Genomic DNA, 26567 nt, shown 5'->3' with positions numbered 1-26567 from the left:
AAATTCATGGCCCCTGGGTCAGGGGTTCTGGTATTAGGGTGGGACCCTATTGATCATATAGTGAAAATGCATTTTATTTGTTTGAAAATCTTCTCCTCTGCTGCTGGGTATTAAGTAGACAAACTAATAGTATGATAATGATGATCAAGGATGCTTCTTTCAAAACTGAAATTTATGGCCCCTGGGTCAGGGGTTCTGGTGCAAAGGCGGGGCTGACCACATAGCTATTCAATGTTTCTTCCATCCAAAAGTAAAATTCAATGAAATAAAAATATGGCATGGATAAAAAATTATGAGTGGGCATGTGCCTACTAAAGCATAACAAAGCTACACCTCAGCTAGCATATTTTTTTGTGTTACATGTACATTTTTTTGTTATTTATGCAGAATAACATCATTAAATACCACTAAGCTATATATTACAGTGACATCATATAATTGATTAAAACAGCTTTATGAAACCAACAAGGCCAGTTAATGTTGGTACATTTCAGGGCTGCTGAAGATGTCCACAAGGAGCAGCGGGAAGAAGAGGACGAATTTCCTCTAGGATCTGAAGGTGAGAGGGCAAGTCACAGGGACATTACAACAAGGTCATGCTGGATTTATAGTAGTCATCAATTAGTTTAAAATAGTTCTTTACACATGTTCATTTATGCATTCCTTAAACTTACCCCTCATATTTTTTACTTCTTCCCCAGAACCACTGGGCCATTTTCAACAAAACTTGCCATGGAGCATCCTTAGATAAAGGGAACTCAAGTTTGTTCAAATTAAGGGGTAGATAATAAAGAAATAGTGAAAAGGAGATGTGGTATTTATAAGATCTTCTGAAGAACCACTGTACCAGATCTTAGATGAAAGTTTTGTCAAACCAGGGGCTCTGGTTCCAGGGTATACAGTTTATTGGAAAATTCTTTAAGGGTCTTCTTAAGATCCACTAGTCAAATTAAAATACAAACATCCTAGTGTTGTGTAAAGGTTCATTCATGCCAAGACATATAGGGCAATAGTACAGTGGAACCCCGTTATTACGTTCCCCCTTTATTACGTTAGTCCGCATATTACGTTGGAATTTCAAAGCACAAAACCATTTCTTAACAAACCTATATAAAATAGACCTCGTTATTACGTTGTCCTAAAATGCCGGGACTCGGTATTACGTTGTAAATATTCCGACAAAAACGTAATAAACCCCTAATTATTCAATAGTGATTCTCAAAATAATAAGCCATTCACACCTTGACTGCATGAGACAGTCACCACGTAAATTTCCTGGTCTGTTTGGTGATTAGAGACGCTTGACTGATCACGCTTCGATAGATCTAGCGACATCAATACAGGTGAATACCCCGTATAGAAGCCAGTGATAAACAATTAAATAATGTTTATTTAGAAATTGTACTCTATGAAATTTACTTCATTTTTCATATTTTGATAATCAAAGAAATAATTTCTCAACCACCTGCGTGTTCAGCATAGTGTGATTACCTTCGCTATTAAAACTCTATTCACGGACAGCTTTGGTACCAAACAAGAAAGACAAAATTTATCGTAGCAATGTTACAACCGCTTGGGTAACTGCTTGGATATAGGTGACTAAAGGTGTTCAATTAAAAAAATTGTTCGTTGTTTGGACATGCAGCTTGGATGTTCGTAAATCTCATCCATACATACACCAATCTATCGGCCGATTTGTGCACAGCATTTACCTCAGTGAATATTTTAAAATCCCTTGATGCGCACGTGATTTTAGTGCCATCATTTAGCGTTATAAATGAAATCTTCGTGCATCATTATATATTTTTTTTATGTGGATTGCGCTTAAATTGTTCTCCGTGCATGTTTATCGTTGGTGAGAAGTGTGCAAGTGTTGGGTATCGTGTGCGTTTTGTGTCTATAGTTTTGTTGTTTTTTGGGTGGGATTTTTTTTATTGTGTTGTGTATTGTGTAATTAGAGAACTTAATAAAAACGATGTTTTGTTATTTTTTAATACGAATGTTGAATACGAACCGGAACGAGTTATGGAGAGAAATTTACATGAACGCATTGTTTTAAAGTTGAACAAAATGGTGGTCCAAACGAATGCAGAAAAAGCAGCGTTTATCAAAACATCCTTATGTATCCTACACCGAAATAAAGAAAAGGGATAAGAACATGGAAGAATTACGGACATTAAAGATAAGATGTAAATAAAACAAAGTATCATAGTCTTTTAAACAAAGAAACAGTAAAGATATATTCACACACCCCTTCACGGAGTACCAACGGACAATATACATTTTCCAAATGATATCTTTAATGGATTTAACTGGGAACGTTTATTACGTTGCCCCCGGTATTACGTTATTTTATCGTTACAAAATGGAAAACGTAATAACGGGGTTCCACTGTAGTTGTGCAAATGGGGTATTTAAATGGCACCTGTTTGGGTGAGCAGTTGTGCCCAGGGGTCTTTTTGTTTATAAAATGATATACACTTTAAACATAGATTTGTAGGAGCCAGGAAGGAAGTTTGAATGCATTCATCCTATCTGGTAAATGGCATATTACTTATCATGAAGGGAAATTCCCAAACAAAATGAAACACTGCATTTTAAGGACTGCTGTTACACTGAATTAAGTTAAATGAAGAAATCCCCAAATCAAGTGAAGGAATCCCCAACTGTTTTATAAGTAATTATTGCTACTCACTGGCAGAAAATAAGACAGAGAAGTCATTATATTGTAGTGAAGTGGTCTCTTCCTTGTCAACTGAGTTTGTTCCTCGATTCTGTGAAACGACCACATCCAATAGGCAGTTGTTTGCAGTGTACGTGATTTATTTATTGCACCAATGTAGGGAGTTTTAGTCCCATTTTCACTGTGTAACAAGCATGAACTTTTCCAGCACTTGTCTACATGAACATTTTATCAGTGATTTGGATTTGTTTAACACTGTTCGATTCTTGATACTGAAGTATTTTGGGGACCTGTATTTAAATTTAACTGCAAGAGAATTCCATGGTGAGCTACTTTAATAATTTGTTTGAATCTTGAAGTAACAAGAACAAGGTTATTGTGAGATGTACTATATATAGCCCCCCTCTTTTTTTGGCGGGACACAAATGTGGCGGATTTGGGTCTACAAGGTATACCATTAATTCTGGTTTATATGTATATATATATTAATGTACTTAAATTTAGTGTTTTTATTTTGTTGAATCTTTGAAAATTGTCGAAATAGGTCAGAGAGAATGAAAAGCAACAATATTATCAATCTAGTCTGCTACCTAATAGACAAACAGACAAAACAATGTGTTCAATGTCTTACAATGGCAATAGGAAAACTTAATGAATACATTATTTTTGTTTTAATGAATACCCTTGCAGATTAAGAGATTGTCATTGTGGCATTGTATTATCATATTCTGTTGATGAAAAAAGCATTTCTTCATCAAAACTTTTCTTGTTGATTTGAATAAATCATTGTTTTCTCTACTGGACACACAATTTAGAGCCCACTTTTCATTTCTGAACCTTCATAAGCACCTACTCAGTAACTCTCCAATTTAGTGTGAATTACTGTCAGAGGACCTTGATTTTCAATTAGCTTGCCAATAGTGAATGAGTCAGGGTGTTTTGTATACTTGTGACTTTTAAAACTTCTGCTTTCTCACTCTACAGTAGAACCTACATACATTTTTTACCACGATCAATCACACTCGTGGGTCTAAAGTACATTAAAACAATGAAGATTGTGATGGATCGTTGTTTAGAGGTGGACGGCATTTCAAAAGAATTGTCACACAAATTTGTATAGCCTTCAAATCAGTGATTAAATTTGTGCATTTTGTTTATTTCAGCCCTTTCCTTGACAGTAGAGAGGTAAGTTGCATTGCAAGTTTTCTTTTTATTCTTGTGTAATCTATTATTAACATATAGGTAGTGTATAAAAAACTCTTATTTGATGCCATGTTGAAAGCAGTCAACATGAATTTGATATTTTATGTTATTCTTTGTAACTGTTTGAGTTTTTAATGTCAAATCCTATCATTTAGTATATTTATAAGGGTTAGTTAATAGTGTTCTGTTTCACATCTAAAGATGTTACACTTCTCTTTGATCACAGTTTTTGGTTGGGTAGTATTCTGTTTTACATGAATGAAAGGGAATAATTATAGCTTTTCTTTTTACCATATATTTGGACAAGTGGTGTTTGAAAAACATTATTGTTTAAAGGATCTTTGGGTCCTTGTGTTGCTGGGAGGGGGGTGTATCCCTTAGACAAAGAGGCAGTGACCATGGGTGGCCTAAGTGAGGGTGGGGTCAAAATCTTAAAAAGGATAAAGATTTTACTCATGGGCATATTCATGGTAAGCAAGGATGCCTCTCCCTAAATTGTGAAATTCATAGGCATTGACCCAGGGGTTCTGGCACTAGGACAGGTTTTATGGTTCATATAGCAAAAATTGCATTATTGCTCTAAAATGTTCTTCTTAACTCAGGGACATTAACATTATATGAACTGAGTACATATAGTAATGATATTAAGAGAGGCCTTTAACAAGGTGCTAGGGTGGGGTTTTATGGCAGTAATAATGTGTTATTTTTTAAGAAAATCTTTACATAACAATAATAATTAGAGAAGCTTTTAGCAAAATTGTGAAATATATTGCCATGGTGTTCTGACGGCAGCAGTTATGGATCATATAGTGAAAATGTGGTATTTCTTTTAAAAATCTTCTACAGCAAGTGACATCTCAATATGAATGAAAAATTCTAGGAGATGTAGAGTTAATGTCTTCTAGACTTTTGAGAACCAAACCGAATGCACAGTAGTGATAAGGAAAGAAGCCATTATCAAAATTGTAAAATTCATGACCTCTGGGTCAGAGGTTCTGGTGCTAGGATGAAGCTTTATGTCGCATATAGTTAAATGCAGCTTTTTTATCAAGAGAGGAAGAACCCTAAATCCTATTGATTTTGGGTCCAAAGGTCAAGGTCACTAACTGGAATTCATAGTAAAAGCTTGTAGAGACCCTACGGGCCACATTATTTGCTCCATTGATTTCATACTTCACATGTTGCTTTGTTATCAAGGTAGGAAGAACCCTATAAATTTTAGGGTCCAAATGTCAAGGTCACTATGAGACTTCTAGACACTCATTTCAAGGAGATATACCCCGCCTTGCTTGAAGCTCTTGTTTATTAATGAAACTTTTATGACCCGGCTTTAACATTACCACAGTGCATGTAATAAATCCTTGTTTTGCAAATTGTAATGAATATATTTTGTACATTGGTCAAAATGCAGATGTCATAGAACATCAAGCCCAATTTGGAATCGTATCTTGACCAGTGGCTATTCCAGCTGGTGTTGCATTTATGTTGGGAGGGTTATGGACTTTGGGTTGAATCAGATGTTTGAGCAGCTGTGGTTTATTAATCAAACCTCACATTGAGAGTAAAGCCAAACATAGATAATTTTTTGAATTTCAGACTGACTACAGTCAAAAACTACAAGTTTAGATTCCCCATTTTGACAAGATGAATGCAGAAAAAAGAATGGGGTACATAGTGAAATTAGGTTAGAATTTTTAACTAAACTGTCACACACTGTACTTCAAAGAAAATTATCAATTTGATATGCTTTGTGCATATCAATAGCAACTGACCCTATGTTTATAGAATATTCAAGAGCTTTAAAACTATAAACGAACACAATATAGCGGGGACCCAAAACTATAAACTGTGCTGCAATGTGATTGAGGAATACCCAACAATGTGGCAAATCTAATTAACCCTGTAGTGACCTGACACTGATGTGAAACTGATAACTCTAATGAGCAAGGCTTAAATTGTAAAATGATTGACCACAGCATGCTTCCTGCAGCCCTAATCTACCGTGGGTATGTTTCCTGCAGCCCTAATCTACCGTGGGGTATGTTTCCTGCAGCCCTAATCTACTGTGGGGTATGCTTCCAGCAGCCCTAATCTACCGTGGGGTATGCTTCCAGCAGCCCTAATCTACTGTGGGTATGTTTCCTGCAGCCCTAATCTACTTTGGGATATGTTTCCTGCAGCCCTAATCTACTGTGGGGTATGCTTCCAGCAGCCCTAATCTACTGTGGGTATGTTTCCTGCAGCCCTAATCTACTGTGGGGTATGCTTCCAGCAGCCCTAATCTACCGTGGGTATGTTTCCTGCAGCCCTAATCTACCGTGGGTATGTTTCCTGCAGCCCTAATCTACCGTGAGATATGTTTCCTGCAGCCCTAATCTACTGTGAGATATGCTTCCTGCAGCCCTAATCTACCGTGAGATATGCTTTCTGCAGCCCTAATCTACCTTGGGGTATGCTTTCTGCAGCCCTTATCTACTTTGGGGTATTGTCTGACCAGATCTTTAGAAGTGTTGTTACTTTTTGGAAGTGATCTAAATTTCTATATGGATGTCATGGCATTTGCTGAGACGGAATTGACAACTTCCCACAGAATTGTTGTTATTTTGTTAACAATCCATGGGTCCCATGACTTTTGATTGGCTGAGACAAAATTGACTTTTTTCCAGAATGGCTGTATGTATCCCCACCCACCATACTCAGTACAAATTTTCCTTTAGTGGTCCCACAGAAAGTGATGTTACATTTTGGTGTGATCTGAATTAGAATATACTCACCATAGGTTTTGATTTTTGGGCCTGATATCAAAGTTTGCTCCTGGTCACAGTAGCATAGTCACAATTAGGAGGCCCAGGATTCAATTCTCTATCCCATTGCTCTGTGGATAGATTGATTGATTGTATATTGTTAAACGTCCTTCTCGAGAATCTTTCACTCATATGGAGACATCACCATTTGAATGCATGTGAAGGGCTGCAAAATGTAGGCCTATGCTTGTCGCTTGCGGCCTTTGAGCAGGGAGGGATCTTTATCATGCCACACCTGCTGTGACATGGGACCTACGTTTTTGTGGTCTCATCCAAAGGACCGCCCCCATTTTTACGACAAGGAAGGGGTACTGAGAATGCTGTGTGCAAACTTAGGACATTTAACATAGGTGAGTGACTGTTCCTTTGTCAAGTGCCCAGCATTAAAAGTGAAGGCCATGGGTCTTTTGGATTTGACCTTTAAAATTGAGGTCCTACATCATGATGGGTGTTGGTATGTTAAAGATCCCTTGCTGCTATGGCCATGATCGCCATGTATACGTCAAAATCTGTGCCACTTCACAGTTTACATGAGTGAAAATCAGCTGATTTGGACGTAAAATGCCATGCAAAGTTGCCAACAAACAAAATTTCATACGAGCTGCAAAGTCTTTATTTAGTTATGTTACTATAAAGTTATTTGAACTAGGTGAGTGATTCAGGCTCTATGAACCTCTATTTAGTTTAAATGTTTGAAATAAATTTCCTATTATTTACATTTCTATCAGTAGTAAACATCGTATTGCTATCAGAATTTCATGTCTATTTCTCCATAGAAAAAGGGGAGGGGCCCATAATTGAAGAAAACTTTGGGCATGATAATAGAAGATTACATGATCATTAGCATAATTTTTAAAAATTACTTCAATAGATCAATGGAGATTCTGCTTTTTGGTATTTGTAAGTTGATTGGTTTGAAAGTATAGCACTAACAGTATAAATATTAATACAATCATTTTTATTTATGTATACAGGTATTCAGAAATTTAACCTGAATGTACATGTATATAGTTTAACTATACTTTTGGGTACATTGCGTAAGTAATGCAACATGATTCCTGTTTGACATTTCTGCTGCTTATAGATGGCTAAATAATTAGTTCTGTGTTAATTATCAAAGAACACTCCATTAAGGATATTTTAAGCAAATCGAGAAGCATTTCAGGTGTTTTGTATGCAACCAGTACATATATGTATATTGTACTAGCCAATTCATTCCATAAACTATTCTGTTTATGACCTAGTTGTTAATTCATACAATTTTTGCTTGAAAAGGGTAGAGACCATGCAGTTAAAAGTTGCTGATGTCTAAGGTGAAGTGGTAAGAAATAGTTTCTTCTGTGGTCGATTAAAACAAATTACCAGATTGCTGAAATTTGAGCCATCTGCAAAAAGGATTAACTTGAACTAACAACCACAGAAAATACTTTGTACATACCGCTTCATAATCTAATATGTCAATCTAAAAAGGATACTTTTTCTCAATATATTTTCAACACAATTACACTTTAATAATTTCATGCAATTCCAAAAGTTACAAATTTTCTTTACCTTTAAAGAAATTTATATTTTAAGAGTTATAGATTATATACATGACATTACTAATTTTAATATGGTGTTTAGCTTTATCTTAATTCAACAGGCTTGTATTTTGTGGCTGACAGCTATTGTGTGTTTGACTTTTAATATCAGAAGTCTATAAATGTGATGTTTATAGATGACAGGATTGTTATTAGTTTATGATAAATATTTTAAATGTTTATTAAGGCTAATAAATCACCTCTTCTGGTATCCACCCTGTTGTTTGATAGAGACACATTCAGATGGGGAAATACATGTAACAGTTTTGCAGGCCTAAATTGTGATCATATTATTTGTCCACTTTGGAATTTTTTTATTGTTTTAACATTTGATCATGATGTAAGTATATATAGACTACATTGTTTGTAAGGAATCCTAATGCATACCATAGATGTACATCTGTCAGAATTCTACATAATTACATTGTCAACTTTGCCTGCAGGATGATAATTCCATGCATTGAATGATAACGAAGGCTCAGCCAATAGTAATGTTGAGATTAATCTTTATATAATTATTTGTGAATTAGAACTTATTCATATAATAATAGGTGCTTGAGTACAGAATGAGATAATCGAACATTTTAGTCATGAATTTTTGGAGCTAGGCCTCGGGATTCCTAGAAATATATGTTTCATTATTTGGACCTAAATGTAACCCCACCCAGTTCCTCCTTTCCTCCTCATATCTTACCTGTAGATTTTCTTGCTTGCATAATTAGAAAGTTGATTTTTGAAGTTTGCTTTTATTTCAGTATAAGAAAAAAAAACTTCTAAGACTTCAACATGACTTATTTTGGTAATATCCTGGATCCACCACTTTAACTGTGACTTATTTTGGTAATATCCTGGATCCATCACTTTAACTGTGTTGAGACATTGATATATGTATTTGAGTTAGACATTTTATTAGGTAGTACCCTCTCCTTTTTAACCCTCTTTCTCCTAATTTTACATCTTTCGGATCCTCCTACCTTCACCCATCTCCCTCCGCCATTCATCTCCTGTCCCACCCCTTTCTGTCCCTTTTACCTTATCTGTTCACTCCCGTCTTTGGTAATCAAGGGATTCTGATATGCTATTCTATCCCATCTTCATTAATCAAGGATACCCCATTGTCATTGATCATTTGTTTGAGAGGAGAGTAGTATATCTCAAAACCATTTGGCAGGCAAAGGAGATACTGGCCCCAAGTTCCCAATTTTGATCCCCCAAAATTTTTTGCAAGTGTTTTTCTGATATACAGACTCATCCCTAAAACCAGCAATTTACATGAAAGCTTCCTGACATAGTGCAGATTCAAGTTTGTAAAAAATCATGGCCCCCAGGGGTAGGTTGGGGCCACAGTAGGGACCGAAGTTTTACTTGGGGAATATATGGAAAATCTTTAAATATGGGCCAAGGTGACTCAGGTGAACAATGCGACCCATGTGACTCTTGTTTAGGAATTATGAACACATGTATACTTGTGAAAAAGGTACACACATGACCTAAAAAGCTGTCTTTATATTCACATTTTTTCTTGGAAAACAGAGTGATTAAGAAAGAAAAAATAATGTCAAGGGAAAATTATGACATGTAGGTCGTAACCATGAAATATAGTTATAGATTTTTTATGCTTTGAAGACCAGTCTCGGAGGATTTTTGGCTCCAAAAACTAAAAACAAAAACTGCCTCCTAATTTAGTATAATCTATTTTTTCAATTAGTTTCATCATGCTTATTTCAAGTAAACAGCAAAGTGACGTGACAATGATGTGTGTCTAGAGAATGTATTGTACAGGATTCATTGTAAATGTTGTATTTTACTGGCAGTTTTGTAGACATATTCTGTACTTTAGCAATGTCAAACTTTGTTATGGGCTATCTATCAATGTTTATAATTGACAATTTTGACACAAATGAAATACATGTTTAAATTGGGGTGTAATAGTAAATCTGCTTGGTCATTGATGTGTTGAATACAATTTATTACATGATTGAATAATTCGAAGGGTTCTGATTGGCTGAGATCCAACAAACTAGGGAAAAAAATAGAACAATGTATTCACTATGACTTCTAGGTGAATATAACATTTAATTTTTCCAACATCAGATCAAAATGAATTAGGAATTTCCAAATTGATAAGATTGTAAATGATCAGATCGGGAAGTAATGTATACTGTTTTGGTACTCATGTAGTACAAGAAACATCAATGTGGTGGCAGCACGTGCTTGAATTGCATATGACCATGACTATAAAGTAAGATACATGAAAGGCTGCTTAAATCATTCATAAAATATATGAATGAAATCATGTAAAGTAGTGTAAAGAAACATATGAGCGGTAAACTAACTACTCAACTTTATGACAAACGGGATGATTTCAGCTTCTCCATCGTCAACTTCCCATATTTATGTAGCAATATTCCATTATCACCTGCATATGGTGTTTATATCTCTCAACTGATATATGCAAGAGCTTGTTCTGCGTATGGTCAGTTTTTAAATCTAGGCAAGCTACTGACAAACAAGTTGATAGTACAGGGGTTTCAACAGTCTTGTTTAATTTAAAGTCAGCATTTCGCAAATTCTAAAGTCGTTTTAATGATCTAGTTTGCCAATACAACCTATCATTGGGTCAAATGCTGTCTGACGTGTTTCATACCGATTGTTAGACTGTTCTTGGCACACTGATTTTGACTACGGATAACTCCGTTTATCTGATCAACATATAGAACTCACGGCAGGTGTGACCGGTCGACAGGGGATGCTTACTCCTCCTAGGCACCTGATCCCACCTCTGGTGTGTCCAGGGGTTCGTGTTTGCCAAACTATCTATTTTGTATTGCTTATAGGAGTTATGAGATTAATCACTGTTCATTATCATCACCTTTCATAAGGAAGAATTCTTGTCTTGCAAGACAATAATTATTTGCACCAAAATCACATATTCATTTGCCTAGCTGTTATGAGATTATAAAGTGTTTGAAATAATTAAATACTGGTGTTATTACTGAATTGTATAATATAGATAAATTTTCATTGAATTCAATTTTTGGTGACAAAATTACAGATAACGCCCCTTTTAAGATTTTTTCAAAAGACATAGGCCAGACCACTCTCCTTGTAAATGTCTTTGGAATTATGTCATGTTTGGTACCATTTCCTTTGCTTGATACAAAGATCTGAGAATTTAACTGCAGTCATGTCTGTGGCACTAATAAAAACTGATAATTATTATCTGATAAGGTCTGTAATTAAAGTTACATAATGTATGCATATCTACCTGGTGTTAATAGTTTGCTGATCATTGGACATTGGTAAATTAGTTTTTTTATGGTGTTAGAATGGCAGTCATTGGCAGACCTTGGTCACTGATTAATTGTGGTCATTAGGCACTACAGAAAAATAACTAGGAGACCTGAATTAGAATAAAATTTCCTCATGACTAAATTAATGCACTGTTGACAAACTATTAAAAATGTTTTACTATCAGAGTATGACAGCGTCATTCAAATTCAAAGAAGCGTCTTCTGTGTTGTTGAGTAAACAAGGACACTGTGTACTACTAGATTGTTAAACATCCAAAAATATGTTTGTGTCCAGGCTGTCATAAGTAAAACATGCAGTGGATCATAGATATATTGAATGAGAGCGTGTTAGGACAATTTTTGGTGTTTGATTTTAGATCCACCCCTAACAAACAGCCTGTGGACAAGCGGTTGGGATGGCTGTTGAGTGACTCAGCCAACACCAGCATTGGATCCGATTTCTCACACAACAGCGACATCAGGTTAGTTAGTTTAGCAATATTTGATTGTATATTTGTTTTTTATCTTAAAAGGATGTATATAAATATATACAGTAAAAAATTTTAATTGAAAACTTAAAAAAGTGAAAAAATGCAGTTTTAGTAGTCACCTGGAAAAAATAAATCCCCCCACCCCCCACGAACATTGAACCCCATGATTTACAGGTTAGCAGCCTCATGTGTCTTTCCACTGGACTAATCAGCTAGGCAATAAGATTTTAATGAGCAAGGGATATATTACTGATATATAGTTTTCCATTTGTGTTTCGATAGGAAGTCAGCCATTATGGTATTTGTTATTTCTCTTTAAATGAGACATTTTTGCAGTGAGTGTGACCAGCATTTAAGTCTTCCAAAAACGGTTAAAGCAAATTTTGAGCAATATGGAACTGCAACCTAAGCTTACAAGTACACTGGCATATCCCGTACCAAAGATCTCCCATAGTGGATGTAAGCTTTCTATAAACCTCCATACCATTTTAATAGTAGAGAAAATGGGTCACACACAAGCTGTAAAATATCTAGAGCAGTATGGTATGCATCCATTATCATTTATAATGGAGTCTCAAGTAATTTTGACAACTATAGTGTAATAATAATCAGATATAAAAACTAGTGATCCTAATTGTTCACAAACAATTAGAGGGCTTTCCACCCTCTATGATTTATTAAAAGATGTTCTATGTGATGTAAAAAAAATTCTAGAGGACTGAAATGTGGTGGTTTGTAAAAAAGAGGTTAATTTCTTAACTTTGCAACCTCAAAATTTCTATCGTAAAATTAAAAAAAACCCATTAAAAACTATTGATGACCTTGACCTAAAATTCAAAGTCATTGACTTAAGAGCGCAAGATGAAACATTCCCTGATTATCTTGAATAGCATCCAAGACAATAAAGTTAAAACATATTTAAGGATCACAAAGGGGATGTAAATGTGTCGAAAAGGTTCTAAAGGTCCATATAGGGTCAAATAACATTGTATTTGAAAATACGCTAAAAGACCTTGAAAATAAAAAAAATAAATTTTCATGATAACCTTTACCTTATTTTGTAGGTCAAAGGTCATGGGTCGTAATGCAAGTGGCCCCATGTCTCTATCTATATTAATTTAAACGTTAACAGCTTAAATAATGATATTCGAGACTTTCAGGGGCAATAACTACATGTATGTTTAAAGGTCCTTGGATCCCTACGATTAGTCTCTCACTGCAAGAGTGTTTCAATGTGAATTCATCAGCAAAGGTTTTGTGTCTCTAAGACTTTTGGTTTAGGAATAGTGCTAACAAGCTTTTTAACTCGAACCATTGTCATTCAGAGAAAGGTCAAAGTTCAGAATTTTAATCCGTTACATTGAAGCCAATTAGGATGTTGATGCTAATGCAAATCATATTTTAGTTGTATCTCCTGCAGGAGAGAGGTATAAAATATGCCAATTTCTCATATTTTCAGATGACCTTGGCCTTTGACCTTGACCGAATTTTCAAGATCAAAGGTCACTGACCCCATTCCAGATAGTCACATGCCTCTACGACCAATCGTTCTTGAGTTTGACATGTTTTATGTAGAAATCGTAAAATGTAAGGGGCAATAACTCTAATAAAGGGTAATTAAATCCTTTTGTTTAATGTACCTATCAATTCTACTAATGACCTCTATAGTTCAGTAAAGGTTTGATGCTCATTGCATTTACGGTTAAAGAGGAGTAGTGCTAACAAGGATTTTTACGTAAAGTCCAATAACTCCGTAGTGGGTCAAAGTTCAATCATGCAGGGTGATATGTAATCTTTTCTCAAGAAGTGCTATAAGATGAACTATAAAGTCTTTAGATAAGTCTTAAGACAAAATTTCTTTTTGACGGCAGGAAAATAATAATGAACAGAACAATGACAATAGGACTTTCCACAGAAAGGTGGAAAGCCTTTAATAAATTAAGTACTAGCATTATTGGTTCTTGTTTTTAAAAAAAGGTACAGTAATAAGTCATTTTCTAGAAAGTTTTAGTAATATTCTCTGTGGGAGGGAGACATATCAGTGGTTTGATTTCGTAACTTTTCCTGGGAAGGATCTGAGTGGGTGTCCAGGTCGCGTAGTGGTTAACACATTCGTTTCTTAACGCTGTGACTGGTGTTCGATTCCCAGGATTGGCAGTGGTTATGTGTGAGAGGATATGGTGGTCGCCCATTCAAACACGCGAGTTTCCTCCGGATACTCCCATTTCCTCCCTCATCAATGACCCCTTCTTGCCAAAATCCGAGCCGACGAGAAGCATTAATATAAGTTGTAGATCTTGTTTGTTAATCGTCACAAAATAAATAAAGTTTAAATTAAATGTAATCTGAAATGTTGCATAATAAATCTGGATTGAAATTTCTGATCATTAAGGTCTGGGTCATGATGTATTATAATGGTGAAATACACATTTGTCTTTGAACTGAGCAATACATGTATTTCCTTATAATGGATTTAAACATTATATTATGTTGTGACTTAAGAGATAAATTGTTTTATCTTTGAGTGCAGTGGTGTCTATAGTGGGAAATTTTAGTCAAATTGAAGTTGCAATGATTGTATCTAGGCTCAGCTGTAATAGGTTTAAAGTCCACTTGAGCTGATCAAATTAGTCCATCATCTTGCTGGTATTTCATCTGGAGAACCACTGGGCCAATTTCAACAAATTAGGCACAGTGTATCCTTGTGTGAAGGGGATTTAATTACGAACACTCTCGTGTAAAATTAATTTTAATTTATTTGAAACCTTTCATGACCACTATAATTTGATGCACAATGTATAATAATATATATTAAGAAGAAATGAATTTATATGTGGCCCATGAGTCTCTTTTTTTTTTGGGGGGGGGGGTGAATGTCAGGCCAAGGTCATTAGAAAGGTTACTAATTAGTATGGTCCTGTTGGGTCAATTTATAATGTATGTAGATGTACAGTTTTACACAGGCAGTGTGTACCATTATTGGTTTGTCTATACATGTTTCACTTCATTGGTAATATCCTACCTTGTCACTGAAGGTGCTAATTAGGCAATTAAGCTAATTAATTTTAGAGTGGAAAAAGAAATGGAGCAATTTAATACTTATTTATTCACTTCAAATCAGATCACTGGTACATGGAGTACCAACAAATATATACATATATAGATTAAGGTTACAGGTAACAAATGTATACATATATAAACTAAGGTTACAGGTAACAAAATATATACATATATAAACTAAGGTTACAGGTAACAAATATATACATATATAAACTAAGGTTACAGGTAACAAATATATATACATATATAAACTAAGGTTACAGGTAACAAAATATATACATATATAAACTAAGGTTACAGGTAACAAATATATACATATATAAACTAAGGTTACAGGTAACAAATATATACATATATAAACTTAGGTTACAGGTAACAAATATATATACATATATAAACTAAGGTTACAGGTAACAAAATATATACATATATAAACTAAGGTTACAGGTAACAAATATATACATATATAAACTAAGGTTACAGGTAACAAATATATATACATATATAAACTAAGGTTACAGGTAAGGCTAACAAAATATACACGTACATGTATGTATTGAAAAATGACTATAAACATATATAGTTATGTGTAGGTACATTAATTAATGACTAAACATATATAGTTATGTGTAGGTACGTTAATTAATGAATAAACATAAATAGTTATGTGTAGGTACGTTAATTAATGAATAAACATAAATAGTTATGTGTAGGTACAGTAATTAATGAATAAACATAAATAGTTATGTGTAGGTACGTTAATTAATGAATAAACATATATAGTTATGTGTAGGTACGTTAATTAATGAATAAACATAAATAGTTATGTGTAGGTACAGTAATTAATTGACATTGGTTTAGAGACTCTAATTTTGAGATGTCAAAGTAAGACAATAATTTTGAGAAGATGATTAAGAGAAGTGTCAATTTCAACTGTCATCAAATAGGGATGAAATAGGAATCGAACCTGATTTTGTTAGTATGGCTCACCAACTGCATGCATTCACAAAAATTTGTAAGTGACACCAAATAATCTTTTAGTGAAAGATTCAAGATTATATTAATCAGATTGTCGTTCAGATTTAGCCAGCTGTTAAAAACTCAAACTCTTGATTTCTGGAAGTTTATTGGCAGTCCCATAGACTTACATTATCAAAGGTCACCTGTATTGTTTTGAAAGACCTCAATGATACCCTTGTCATCATTGTAAGTATACACGATATAGGGGTTATGTTTGATTTTTTTGTACTATTAGTCAACTTCAGACATTTTTGAAGTTGTATCATCAAGTGGAGTGTCCTGTTTTATGTGACACAGCTCTAACAACTGAAACAATCAAAGAACTCGTAAGTTGTACGAACTTGCTTCTGATCCTTTTGTATATACGAGGGTTGTCCATAAAGTTTATGTACAGCCTTAATAAAAACTTACAAACATTGATGAAATATATGAAACTATTTTCATTAAATTCATGTTTCATTTCATTATTATGCAAATTTTCTTCACAAACAAAGCACAAATAGTTCTAATTCTATCACATACAAAAGAGACACAAACTAATACCCAGAGCAATAAAATGAAAATCGTTGACGTTATCCGACGTCAAACGCTAAATACAGTTAACTTTTAACTCAACACATTTCTTATGTCGCTTTAACCAGTCATCAAAAATGTGCACAAACTGTTCTGGTTTCATACGTAAAATAACATTTAACAAAGTCCATAGGGGCAAAATCTGGGCTGTATGAAGGATGTTTAAGACACTCAAAACTAAGTAAATCGATCTCTAATTGAGTTGTCTGAGATGTATGTGCAGGAGCTTTTTTCGGTGGAGGAGAGTTAATATTTTTCTATTGACTAGACTGTTGTTTTGTTTCAGGATCGTAGTAGTGGAACCAGCTTTCGTCGGTTGTAATAATTCTGTCAAAAAACCTTGCGCCGCCTCAGTTAAATTTTTTTTAATAAATTGTCTTGACAATTCTACTCTCTTCGCCAAATGTTCATCTGTCGGCACCCATCGAGCACAGACACGACTCATGGAATGAAATATCATGTACCGTAGTCTTTGAAATTTTACATTTTCCTGCAATTTCACTAACTGTTAGTAGCCGATTACTGTCAATCACATCACGAACTTCAATTTTTACAGCACTGCAATCTTGGAAAGATGGTCTTTCTTCACGCATGTCATCCCGTATACAACTGTCCCTTCCGTCCGAAAATCTTTTGTCACTGTGCCACTTAAACACTAATGAATGGCTTACATTACAATGTTTTTCCGACTGTTTAAGGAATTTATGGGTCTCTGGGGGTGTTTTTCCGATGTCTATACAAAATTTCATAAATGCTCTCTCCGAAAACGTCCTTTTTTCGAACAATGACGATACTGTCTTTATAGATTCAAACCTCGATTTCTCTGCCATTTCAAAACTTTGAACTTTCAAATTTTTCAGGTGCGACATTGAATTTTTGCCAACGTCATAATGTAAAAATCATCTCAATATCCGCAGAATTTTACAAAATACAAATGAAATGTATAAAATGATAAACAACTTCTTTCATTGAAACTTCGCCGTGCTCCTGGTCATCCCAATTAAGTGTAATAACGAAGTCATACTTGTAATTATGCATTTGAAATTGGATAAAATTTTACATTTTATAATTCACATATAGTAAAGGATTATAAATATAATATAATAATAAATATCTATAATGCTACTTTTATTTGAATTTAGGCTTGTCCACGAACTTTACAGACAACCCTCGTATTATGTACAATAAAATATGTTCAAATCTTGAACAAACTAAAACTTCAAACCTTACAATCAATTTTGATTCATGTGAGCAGTTTTGCATACTCTCTCCACATGCAATCTGAAGTTCATTGTTTTGCGAGCATGAATTACAGGATCCTTAGGTATAGAATATCAATAATGCTGTAATCAATAGAGAACAGGCAGTAATTACTTTGATGCCAAGGGAAAAATAAGTGAGAACAGCCTTCAATACTTTGTCCTTGTTTGATGAATTCAAAGAAACTGTGACAAGAATCTGTGCTTTATATCCACTGAATGCTGTTAGGGGTGTAAGCATGCAGTCTCGATATCTGGCCGTGTAAGTTATCTTATCTTTCATCCTGTTGAAGAGAACACCGGACTTACAGTATTTCAATTTGATATGTTTTCATCCAATAGGATCGCCTTTGCATTATTTTTTTAATTAGGCCATGGCAATTTGTAATCTAGTCGGTCGGATTCACCGCTTCTTTTTGTAATAAATCCAAATTATAGTATCATCAAAAACTAATATCCGCCCGCATGTTCAAAAATATCCTCATAATTTCTTTTTTTACTTTTTACAACAAGCGCACGAAAGACTTTCATACACATGGCTGATGAATGACAGAAGCGCAGGCTCTCGAAAAGGTTAACAGTGTAATACGGTGTTTCAAATTTTTCATGATACCTAAATTATATGTACGATACTTCAAAACACTGATTCGGAAGTTGTTCCTTATAATGCAATCGAACTGGAAGCCAATGAGATTTTTTAAGTGCTAATATTGAGTTCATGTGGTTAACAAATGGTATCTGATGATATTAGATCTTTATTTTTAAGCGCTCGCTTTTTGAAATCACACTTAATTCAATTAAAAATATCTATTTTCCTGTATTCGCTCGCCTCATAATTTTTATCTCCTAAATGAAAGATAAGACTTGTAAAATAATTTCGCCCTCTCACCTCAATTTTTTTGTTTGAAAATTCGAAGAATTATTTTACAAATTGATGTGGCCTTATGCTGTATGTTACATAACAATGTACATCTTTTTCTCTCTCTTTGACCTATCACTGTTTTAAATCCAGAGCCAGTACTTATGTAATGCTACACTTTTTGATTTGGTGCACCAGGATAAATTTGCTATACAGAATAAAATACCTTTGAATCATTTAACTAGGAATATCAATAAAAGATATTAGCTCACCTTGTTATATTGAAGAGGTTAAGATGTGTGTGAGGGTAATTGTTTCAAAAGCAGGACATTTTGTCACCATCTCTTATTGTGCTAATGTTTACATTGCGTATACTAATTGTTTTATGTATCAAAATAAACTGTTTTTGTTACTATTATTTTGTTTCTTAATTCTGTATTTCATGATCACATTTTAAAATGGTTTATGTCATACATTTTCCATGAATGTGAAAACTGTAACAAAAATAAATTGCACATAAGATATCTCAGCACATTTATATATTGTTAGATATTATCAAAATTTCAACGACAAAAATGAAAGTAACAAATACATGTACATAATGATTAGGTTACAGTGCATGTTGATGGGTCAAATTTTTGTAATGAGAGTTAGAAGTGTGTAAAGTTTTATATATATTCATGCTTGTATGTGTATTGTACTTTAAAAATTGAGACACCAATCAGACAGTAAGAGGAGAAGTGTAGAAAATTTTATATACTCGTTCATGCATGTGTGTATCATTTTAAAAATTGAGACACCAATCAGGCAGGAAGGGGTAAGGAAGTACGGTATTTCTCTAACTTTTGTTAGATTGTAAACCTATCTGCAGTTTATCTGCAAGAAGACATTTCGATTTCAAGGTCATTGTGTAGTAACTTGAAACATTGGGAGTGAATCATTGGCAGTGGATTGAACATTTTAAAAACTGAGCAACAATTGGGTAGATTTTTTGCTTTGCACTTAGGAGGACTACCTTAGATCTTTCCATGTTGGCTTCATTTATGTGTATATTCTTCATGAGATTGACATACAAGGAAGTAGAGGCTTGGATTAGTGGATTTTATATGTCTCTGCAGGTGATATAAGGTTTGCAGGTGTTAAGTTTAGAAAATGGGACTTGGAGCTGATAATAAATATGCCATGAAATATTTAGTGCTATATCTCTTGCAAATTTCATTTCAATGAGGTGATTTAATTGTTTTGTTTGATGTTTGTTTGTTTTTTTGCTGAGTGGGTGCTTGGGTATAGAAATTAATGCAATGACAATGAAGAAGACACTCTAATCAATGTATTATTCTACACTGTGAAATGTTAATCGAAGCAAAATTAATCGGAGCAAAATCATGTATCTTCTGCAATATGAATTTTGTGTAAATTGACTTAGCCCAAAGTTCAGAAGATTTAAAGGAAAGACATCTGAATTTTAAAATCTGATGAAGGAAGTATAGTTCTTCATTATTCTGTGAATACTGTAATATGTCTTACCTTCTGTATTTTGTAGTCTTGATATGCTGCTGTCAGAACGAAGTAGAGATCCAGAGGAAATTCTGACTAACTTAGGTTTTGTTGATCAATCAGAAGATACGGAGACTGACGATCTTCAACGATTACCAGAGAGATTTCTAGAGCAGCCATCCAGTGCCAAAGGAATTGATGTGGGGGCATTAGATGTTAACCGCTTACTAAACTTGTCAGCACATGAAGAGATGTTAGAGCAGATCAATACCTCCAAAATGAATGCAGAATTTGCTGAACAGGGTAAGTTTTGTCACAATTCCACACTGTATGTCGTAGAGTTTGTGCCCAGGCATTATATAAATGTGGAACGCTTCAAGCAACTAAGCATGGAGTTTTGCAGAGAAGATACTGTAATGATTAACCAAGAGTACAATTTTGGGAATGCTAGCAAAGTTTTCTCATCATCACGCAGTAAAGACAAGACATTGTTTCAGCAAGACGTTGATTTTGGGTTAGAGCAGAATTCTGGAAGTGACAGTGTGCTTCACCAGGATGTTGATATGGAGGTTGAACAAATTTCTGCCAACCGGGGAATGTTCATTAATGTCCTTGTTGAAGAAACATTTGTTGAAAAGAACATGTCACAGGAATGTTGGTCTTCTTGTTCTCCTACTACCTCACAATGCAGCAATATTTTTCATGTAAAACTTGCCCCAAATGAGAGTCTAGTGTGAAGCTGATGGGTTCAGATACCTCAGCCATGATTCAAACAAAGACAAGCTTTACATTTATTGATATCTGGTTATATGTACATACTGGTTGATATTTAGGAAATTTCAAATTGCATGGTCATCCTTTTTGCATAATTTTATTTTATTTAGTCAATATGTGCTACAATCATGTTAAAATATATAGTGAGATTTCTCAATACTGGCCCCACTATAAAGTCACCCCACCCCTCATAATCAGCTGATTTTGAAACACGAAGCAAAAGTTTTATATTTTTCTCATACAGAAATTCTTGTAATACTAGCCACTCCTAAAACCCAGACATCAGCCAGGATTTTTATTAAATTTACTATTAAGGAGGAATAACACCCCAGAAATTTTTTGATATGGATGAAAAGTGGGGGATATGTACAATAATAGTTTGAAATTGAAAATTGAAAATTTACTTCATTTAGTTAACAGTTTTAGTAGAAAGTAATCTGGAATTTTTTTTTAAACCCCTGTGGGACTTGAACCCACAATCTAGATCAACAGTCAACACGTTAACTTCACTGAGCTAGCACTCAGCTAGGTGATTAGTTTTTCAAACAGTGATTCTTCAACATTTTTCAAAAGGGTCCTGTGGCTTTCGAATTTGGAAAACTTGTCAACATTTTGATCAAATTGGGAAAACCTAGTCATTATTGTAAATACGAGTATGCAAAATATATCATATCAAACAAGAAATCAAACACAATTTGATGTCATTGTTCTTTTATTTTACGTACTTAACTTTCTTTTCTTTAAGCTCTTAAAATTTTCAACTATTCTTTCTAAATCATCTAGAATTGATGTGTCTTTGTCATGTCGTATAAACTATTCACATTGAACTTATTTTTTAACAAATGCGTTTTTCGCCAGTTTGTATTCTTGGAAAAAGTGCAAGTTAATTTGGGGAAAAAATTGGTCTTTTTGGGGAGGGGAAAGGGCCATTATTCGGACCTAAAATGGGTCTTTAAAAATCACTAACAAATATTGCTGATATTTGTATTTTCATTCATGTTTTAAAAGGGTTATGACGATGTAGTATGCCACCTTTAAAACATACAATCTATTCCCTTACACAACTGACCACAATTAGTGATTTTGTAAGAAACCATGCATTTAAACCTCTATGCCCAATTAGTTACTAATACATGGTCCATGAGCACCATGTTTCTGTTTATCTATAACCTGAATTAGAAAAAAAAAGGACAAGATTATTCTAGTTGTTCTAGTTGTGTTTGAATAATTTTCTTTAATGAAATTCATGAATGTTTCATATTTGATGAATCCCCATAGATCCTGAGTTAAAGAGATGATGTAACACTGTGAAATCGGATGTAAATAGTGTAAGCGTCGCACAACAACAAATTTTAGGGATCAGGGTATGCTGGGTTTCTTATTTTTCTAGATTTGTTAAGAATGTACAAATATTGAGACGTAAAAGTAAAGTGTCTGCTGAATGAATCTACATGAATATTTTTATTTTTAGGTGAAGTTGAACAAAATGAATGTCATTTTTATAAATTGTCTTTTACTTCTGAACGTGTAGCAGACAGAGTGCATTGTTATCATGAACATGGAGATTTGAAATTCCAGGTCAGGGGTTCAGGTTCCACCCTGGGTCCATGAATTTCTAATTTTAGTAGAAGCCTCCATGCTTCAATAAAACTTGACTCTCAGTTTGCTACATATCCAAGAGTAACATGCATCACATTTTGTGTGATGCTCAGGTGATCATGAAGGCCTAAGTTTGTTGTAATAATAATAATAATAAGACCTTTATTTAACCAGGATTACATATTTAGCGATAACGCTAGTTTTCAATATGGTCCTGCATATAACATACATACAGACAGATATTAGTAAAATAAACACAGATTAAAAGAAGTAGAATACATATAAACTTAAGAAATAATTATGAATGTAAGATAAATAGAATACAAAATACAAAATCAGATTGATTTACTTAGCATACAAATTTCAATATGGTCCAAGTTATGTAAATGTATCAATGTATTCCACAGACTAAGCCATGTTTAGACAGAGAATTTCAAATTGGCATGTTATGCAATCATATTTATATAGAAACTGCCTCTGAACAGAATTTGGGCCAAATCATTTATTTCAACATTTGCATGCAGATGTATAATTGATATAAGCAATGACTTTTTGTTTACTTTCAGCAAACTCCAGTGATTTACTTCACTTTACACTCGCATATATTGAATGATTTTTATATGGTCCACGATATATGTAAATGTATGAACAGATTTCATTGAAATACATAGACCATATTTGAACAGAAAACTTTCATATTTACATGAGGTATTCTTCATTGCAGATATATAATATTGCTCAGCAATAAAATATGAATAAAATGTTTTTAGTACTTTTTGAGTGTTATAGTATTCCTCTGTAATATTACTTACTCTATACCAGTTCATCATCTGAGAACCATGGTTAATCATCAAGGCATAAGATAGGAACTTGCAGCACTGCATGCAGTCTGCAGTAGAATTCCCGCAAAGTATTTGGACTTTACATTCAAGTGAAAAGTATTTAAGATACAGGAGGAAATCTTATTGAGTGATCTTGTCAGGTCTTCAAGATGACAGTGTCAAAAAGATAAAACCTCCTACACAAATTTTCGTTGTATCTCTTTCCTTCCTCTAATCTAGATGCATGCATATGTTTTGTGCCTTGTTAGTTTCAATGTTTCCACCCCCAAATTAAACTTTAACTTGAAGCTACTGCAAATCAGGGCAGAGAAGGTTAGGACTCCTACACAAAATTTACTTTTGAAGTGAACAGTAAACAGAGGTGCTTTGTCAAGGAATATCTCAATTTACATGGTCTTGCATTGGAAGGTGGGGTTAGTTTACTATCTTTTTCTGAATTTATTGTGATAAGTACATAAAATTGATTAAAATCCTGTTTACAGATATTTGATGCTTGTCCAAGAATGAGAAAGGCATGCATTGCTCTGTATAAATTATGGTGGGATTTGAAATAATTTGATGGGTGACATAGGACATTAGGATAAACAAAATGTGCCCTTAATCTTGCAGTCTTTTGCTCATGTACCAACTTTTAATTCCTTGTTACATTAATTAGAATTAAACATTATTTTGGTTGTATACATTTTATGCATTAAACTGATACATGTATGTATTTATAAGGGCGTATCTTAAAAGAAGAGATTCAGTTGTACTCAAAATTCATGCGGGCAGTGAATCAATGTAATTCTTTCCTCGATTACAACTGTTTTATTGCTTTATTGTTTCATGATGGCTGACAATCATGTTTAGGGTTTTCCTTATTTGCATAAATGCACTTTACTTGAAATATAAATTAGATTGAAAGACATTTCACTGTTGCTGTGTAGTGAATGGCAGAAATCGGTAGCATTATGTTCCTGGACCTGCATGTCTCGAGAAATGCTGCACACATTTATGTGTCAACATTTTTTCATATTTAATGATTTCTGTGTACTTGACTGATAAGAGATATACTGGTAGTTTGTCTCAGTTCCACTATGGACAGGGACTTGCAGTTGTTATCGCAGTTACAAGGTAACACGTTTTTGTTTTTGGTAGAACATTCCAAAAATTTAATTCAAAGGTAACTGTTAACAGATTTCATTTTTAATGTGATAGAATTATGTTGGAAAATCTTGCTATAATCATTGTGCGTTTAGGATTGACACAGTAAAGTGTTTTGTGAGCAAAATCAAGATTTAGAATCTGCTGTGCATTTTTTAGCATTGACACAGTAAAGTGATTTTGTGAGCAAAATCAAGATTTAGAATCTGCAGTACATTTTTTAGCATTGACACAGTAAAGTATTTTGTGAGCAAAATCAAGATTTAGAATCTGCAGTGCATTTTTTATAATCTTTGTAGTTACATCCTTGGTCAGTGTTGTTTTCTTACAATTTTTATCTATAGACAGCAGAGTTCAATGAGATGCAAATATTTCACCTTCAAAGTATCTTTTTAGCCGAGTTGCAATGAAGTTGAACTCGGCTATTGGTTTGGTGATGCGGGCGGGCGGTTGGGCGTCACAGTTGGTTTCCGAAAATAGAATGAAAATTTCAGGAAAATTTGGTTTCCGGATGATAACTCTGAAAGTTTAAATCCAAATCAAATGAAACTTTGATATATTGTTGGGTATCAAGTAAGGAAGACCCCTATTGATTTTGGAGAAAAAAGGTCAAAGGTCAAGGTCACAGTGACCGAATATAGAATGAAAATTTCAGAAAAATTTGGTTTCCGGATGATAACTCCGAAAGTTTAAATCCGAATCAAATGATACTTGAAGATATTGTTATGTACCAGGTAAGGAAGACCCCTATTGATTTTGGAGAAAAAAGGTCAAAGGTCAAGCTCACAGTGACCGAATATAAAATGAAAATTTCAGAAATATTGGTTTCCAGATGATAACTCCGAAAGTTTAAATCCGAATCAAATGATACTTGAAGATATTGTTATGTACCAGGTAAGGAAGACCCCTATTGACTTTGGAGAAAATAGGTCAAAGGTCAAGGTCACAGTGTCCGAAAATAGATTTAAAATATCAAAAGGATTTTGGTTTCCGGAGGATAACTCGAAAATTTTTAATTTGAATCAAATGAAACTTGGATATATTGTTGGATACCAGCAAAGCAAGGCCCCTATTGATTTTGGAGAACAAAGGTCAAGGTCACAGTGACCGAATATAGATTGAAAACTTCAGACAAATATGGTTTGTGGACAGTAACTCGAAAAGTTTAAAACTGAAATTAGTTCTTCACAATTATAAATATACCACGTCATTCCTGGCTTTACAATGTATCCCATGCAACTCGGCTCATGCACCCCTGGGTGCATATACTGATTTTTATGGTATTAAAATGACAGCTCTCTCTCTCTCTCAACAATATTGCATATTGTGAAATCATATTGATAAATTGTGGAAAGTGTTATTTGACCGTATTAATCCTTTAATACTATTGGAAGATCCCCGGGGTCTTGGCAGGGTCACAGAAGAGGTTTAATGAAATTTGATAATGGAAAATTCTTTTGAAAAACTTCTCAATAACTTCAAGGGCACAATTTAGATATAAGCTTCTATCAAGTTTGTTCACATGGCCCTTGAGTGTAGGGTCTCAGAAGGGGGGGGGGGGTGTCAGTGTTTTACATAGGAATATAGAGGAAAATTCTTTGAAAATTATCTGCTCAAGGTTACAGTGAGTCAAATTGACATGTAGAGATCTCGTGTAATGTATATAATTCAAAGTTCAATCTATAGCCTCTGACCAGGATAAAGAGATCTCATGTAATGTAAATTCAAAGTTCAATCCTGACCAGGATTGAGTCGCAATAGAAATTCTAAATGTTGCATAAAAATATACATGGATTTTTTTTTAGCAATCTTGTTCTCAAGAACCACAAGGGAATAGTTGAATTATTCATATTCAAGAGTCTTTACATAGTGTAGATTTGTTTATAC

General features: G+C 34.1%; 1 protein-coding gene and 1 long non-coding RNA gene across 7 annotated transcripts in view; one reads left to right on the top strand and one right to left on the bottom strand.

Annotated features, from left to right (window-relative positions):
* Nucleotides 1-7229, bottom strand: part of LOC125678994 (uncharacterized) — a 15523-nt gene extending 8294 nt beyond the window's left edge. Inside the window, exon 1 of the long non-coding RNA XR_007371672.2 lies at nt 6661-7229. This is a non-coding gene — a long non-coding RNA (uncharacterized LOC125678994). The remainder of the gene's footprint in view (nt 1-6660) is intronic.
* Nucleotides 1-26567, top strand: part of LOC125678992 (titin homolog) — an 81449-nt gene that overhangs the window by 28283 nt on the left and 26599 nt on the right. For 3 of the 6 annotated variants that reach the window (XM_048917842.2, XM_056154166.1, XM_056154169.1), the window contains exons 5-8: nt 495-559; nt 3847-3868; nt 11941-12045; nt 20369-20625. In XM_048917842.2, coding sequence (XP_048773799.2) covers nt 495-559; nt 3847-3868; nt 11941-12045; nt 20369-20625 — 449 coding nt within the window. Of the gene's footprint in view, nt 1-494; nt 560-2669; nt 3008-3846; nt 3869-7968; nt 8012-11940; nt 12046-19804; nt 19944-20368; nt 20626-26567 lie in introns of those variants that run through there. The other 3 variants (XM_048917843.2, XM_056154168.1, XM_048917844.2) reach the window with 3 other exon arrangements.

Source organism: Ostrea edulis, chromosome 2 (assembly GCF_947568905.1).
Source record: "Ostrea edulis chromosome 2, xbOstEdul1.1, whole genome shotgun sequence".
NCBI lineage: Eukaryota > Metazoa > Mollusca > Bivalvia > Ostreida > Ostreidae > Ostrea > Ostrea edulis.
The sequence above is the reverse complement of the archived record's forward strand: the minus strand, read 5'-3'. Positions and strand labels throughout refer to the sequence as shown.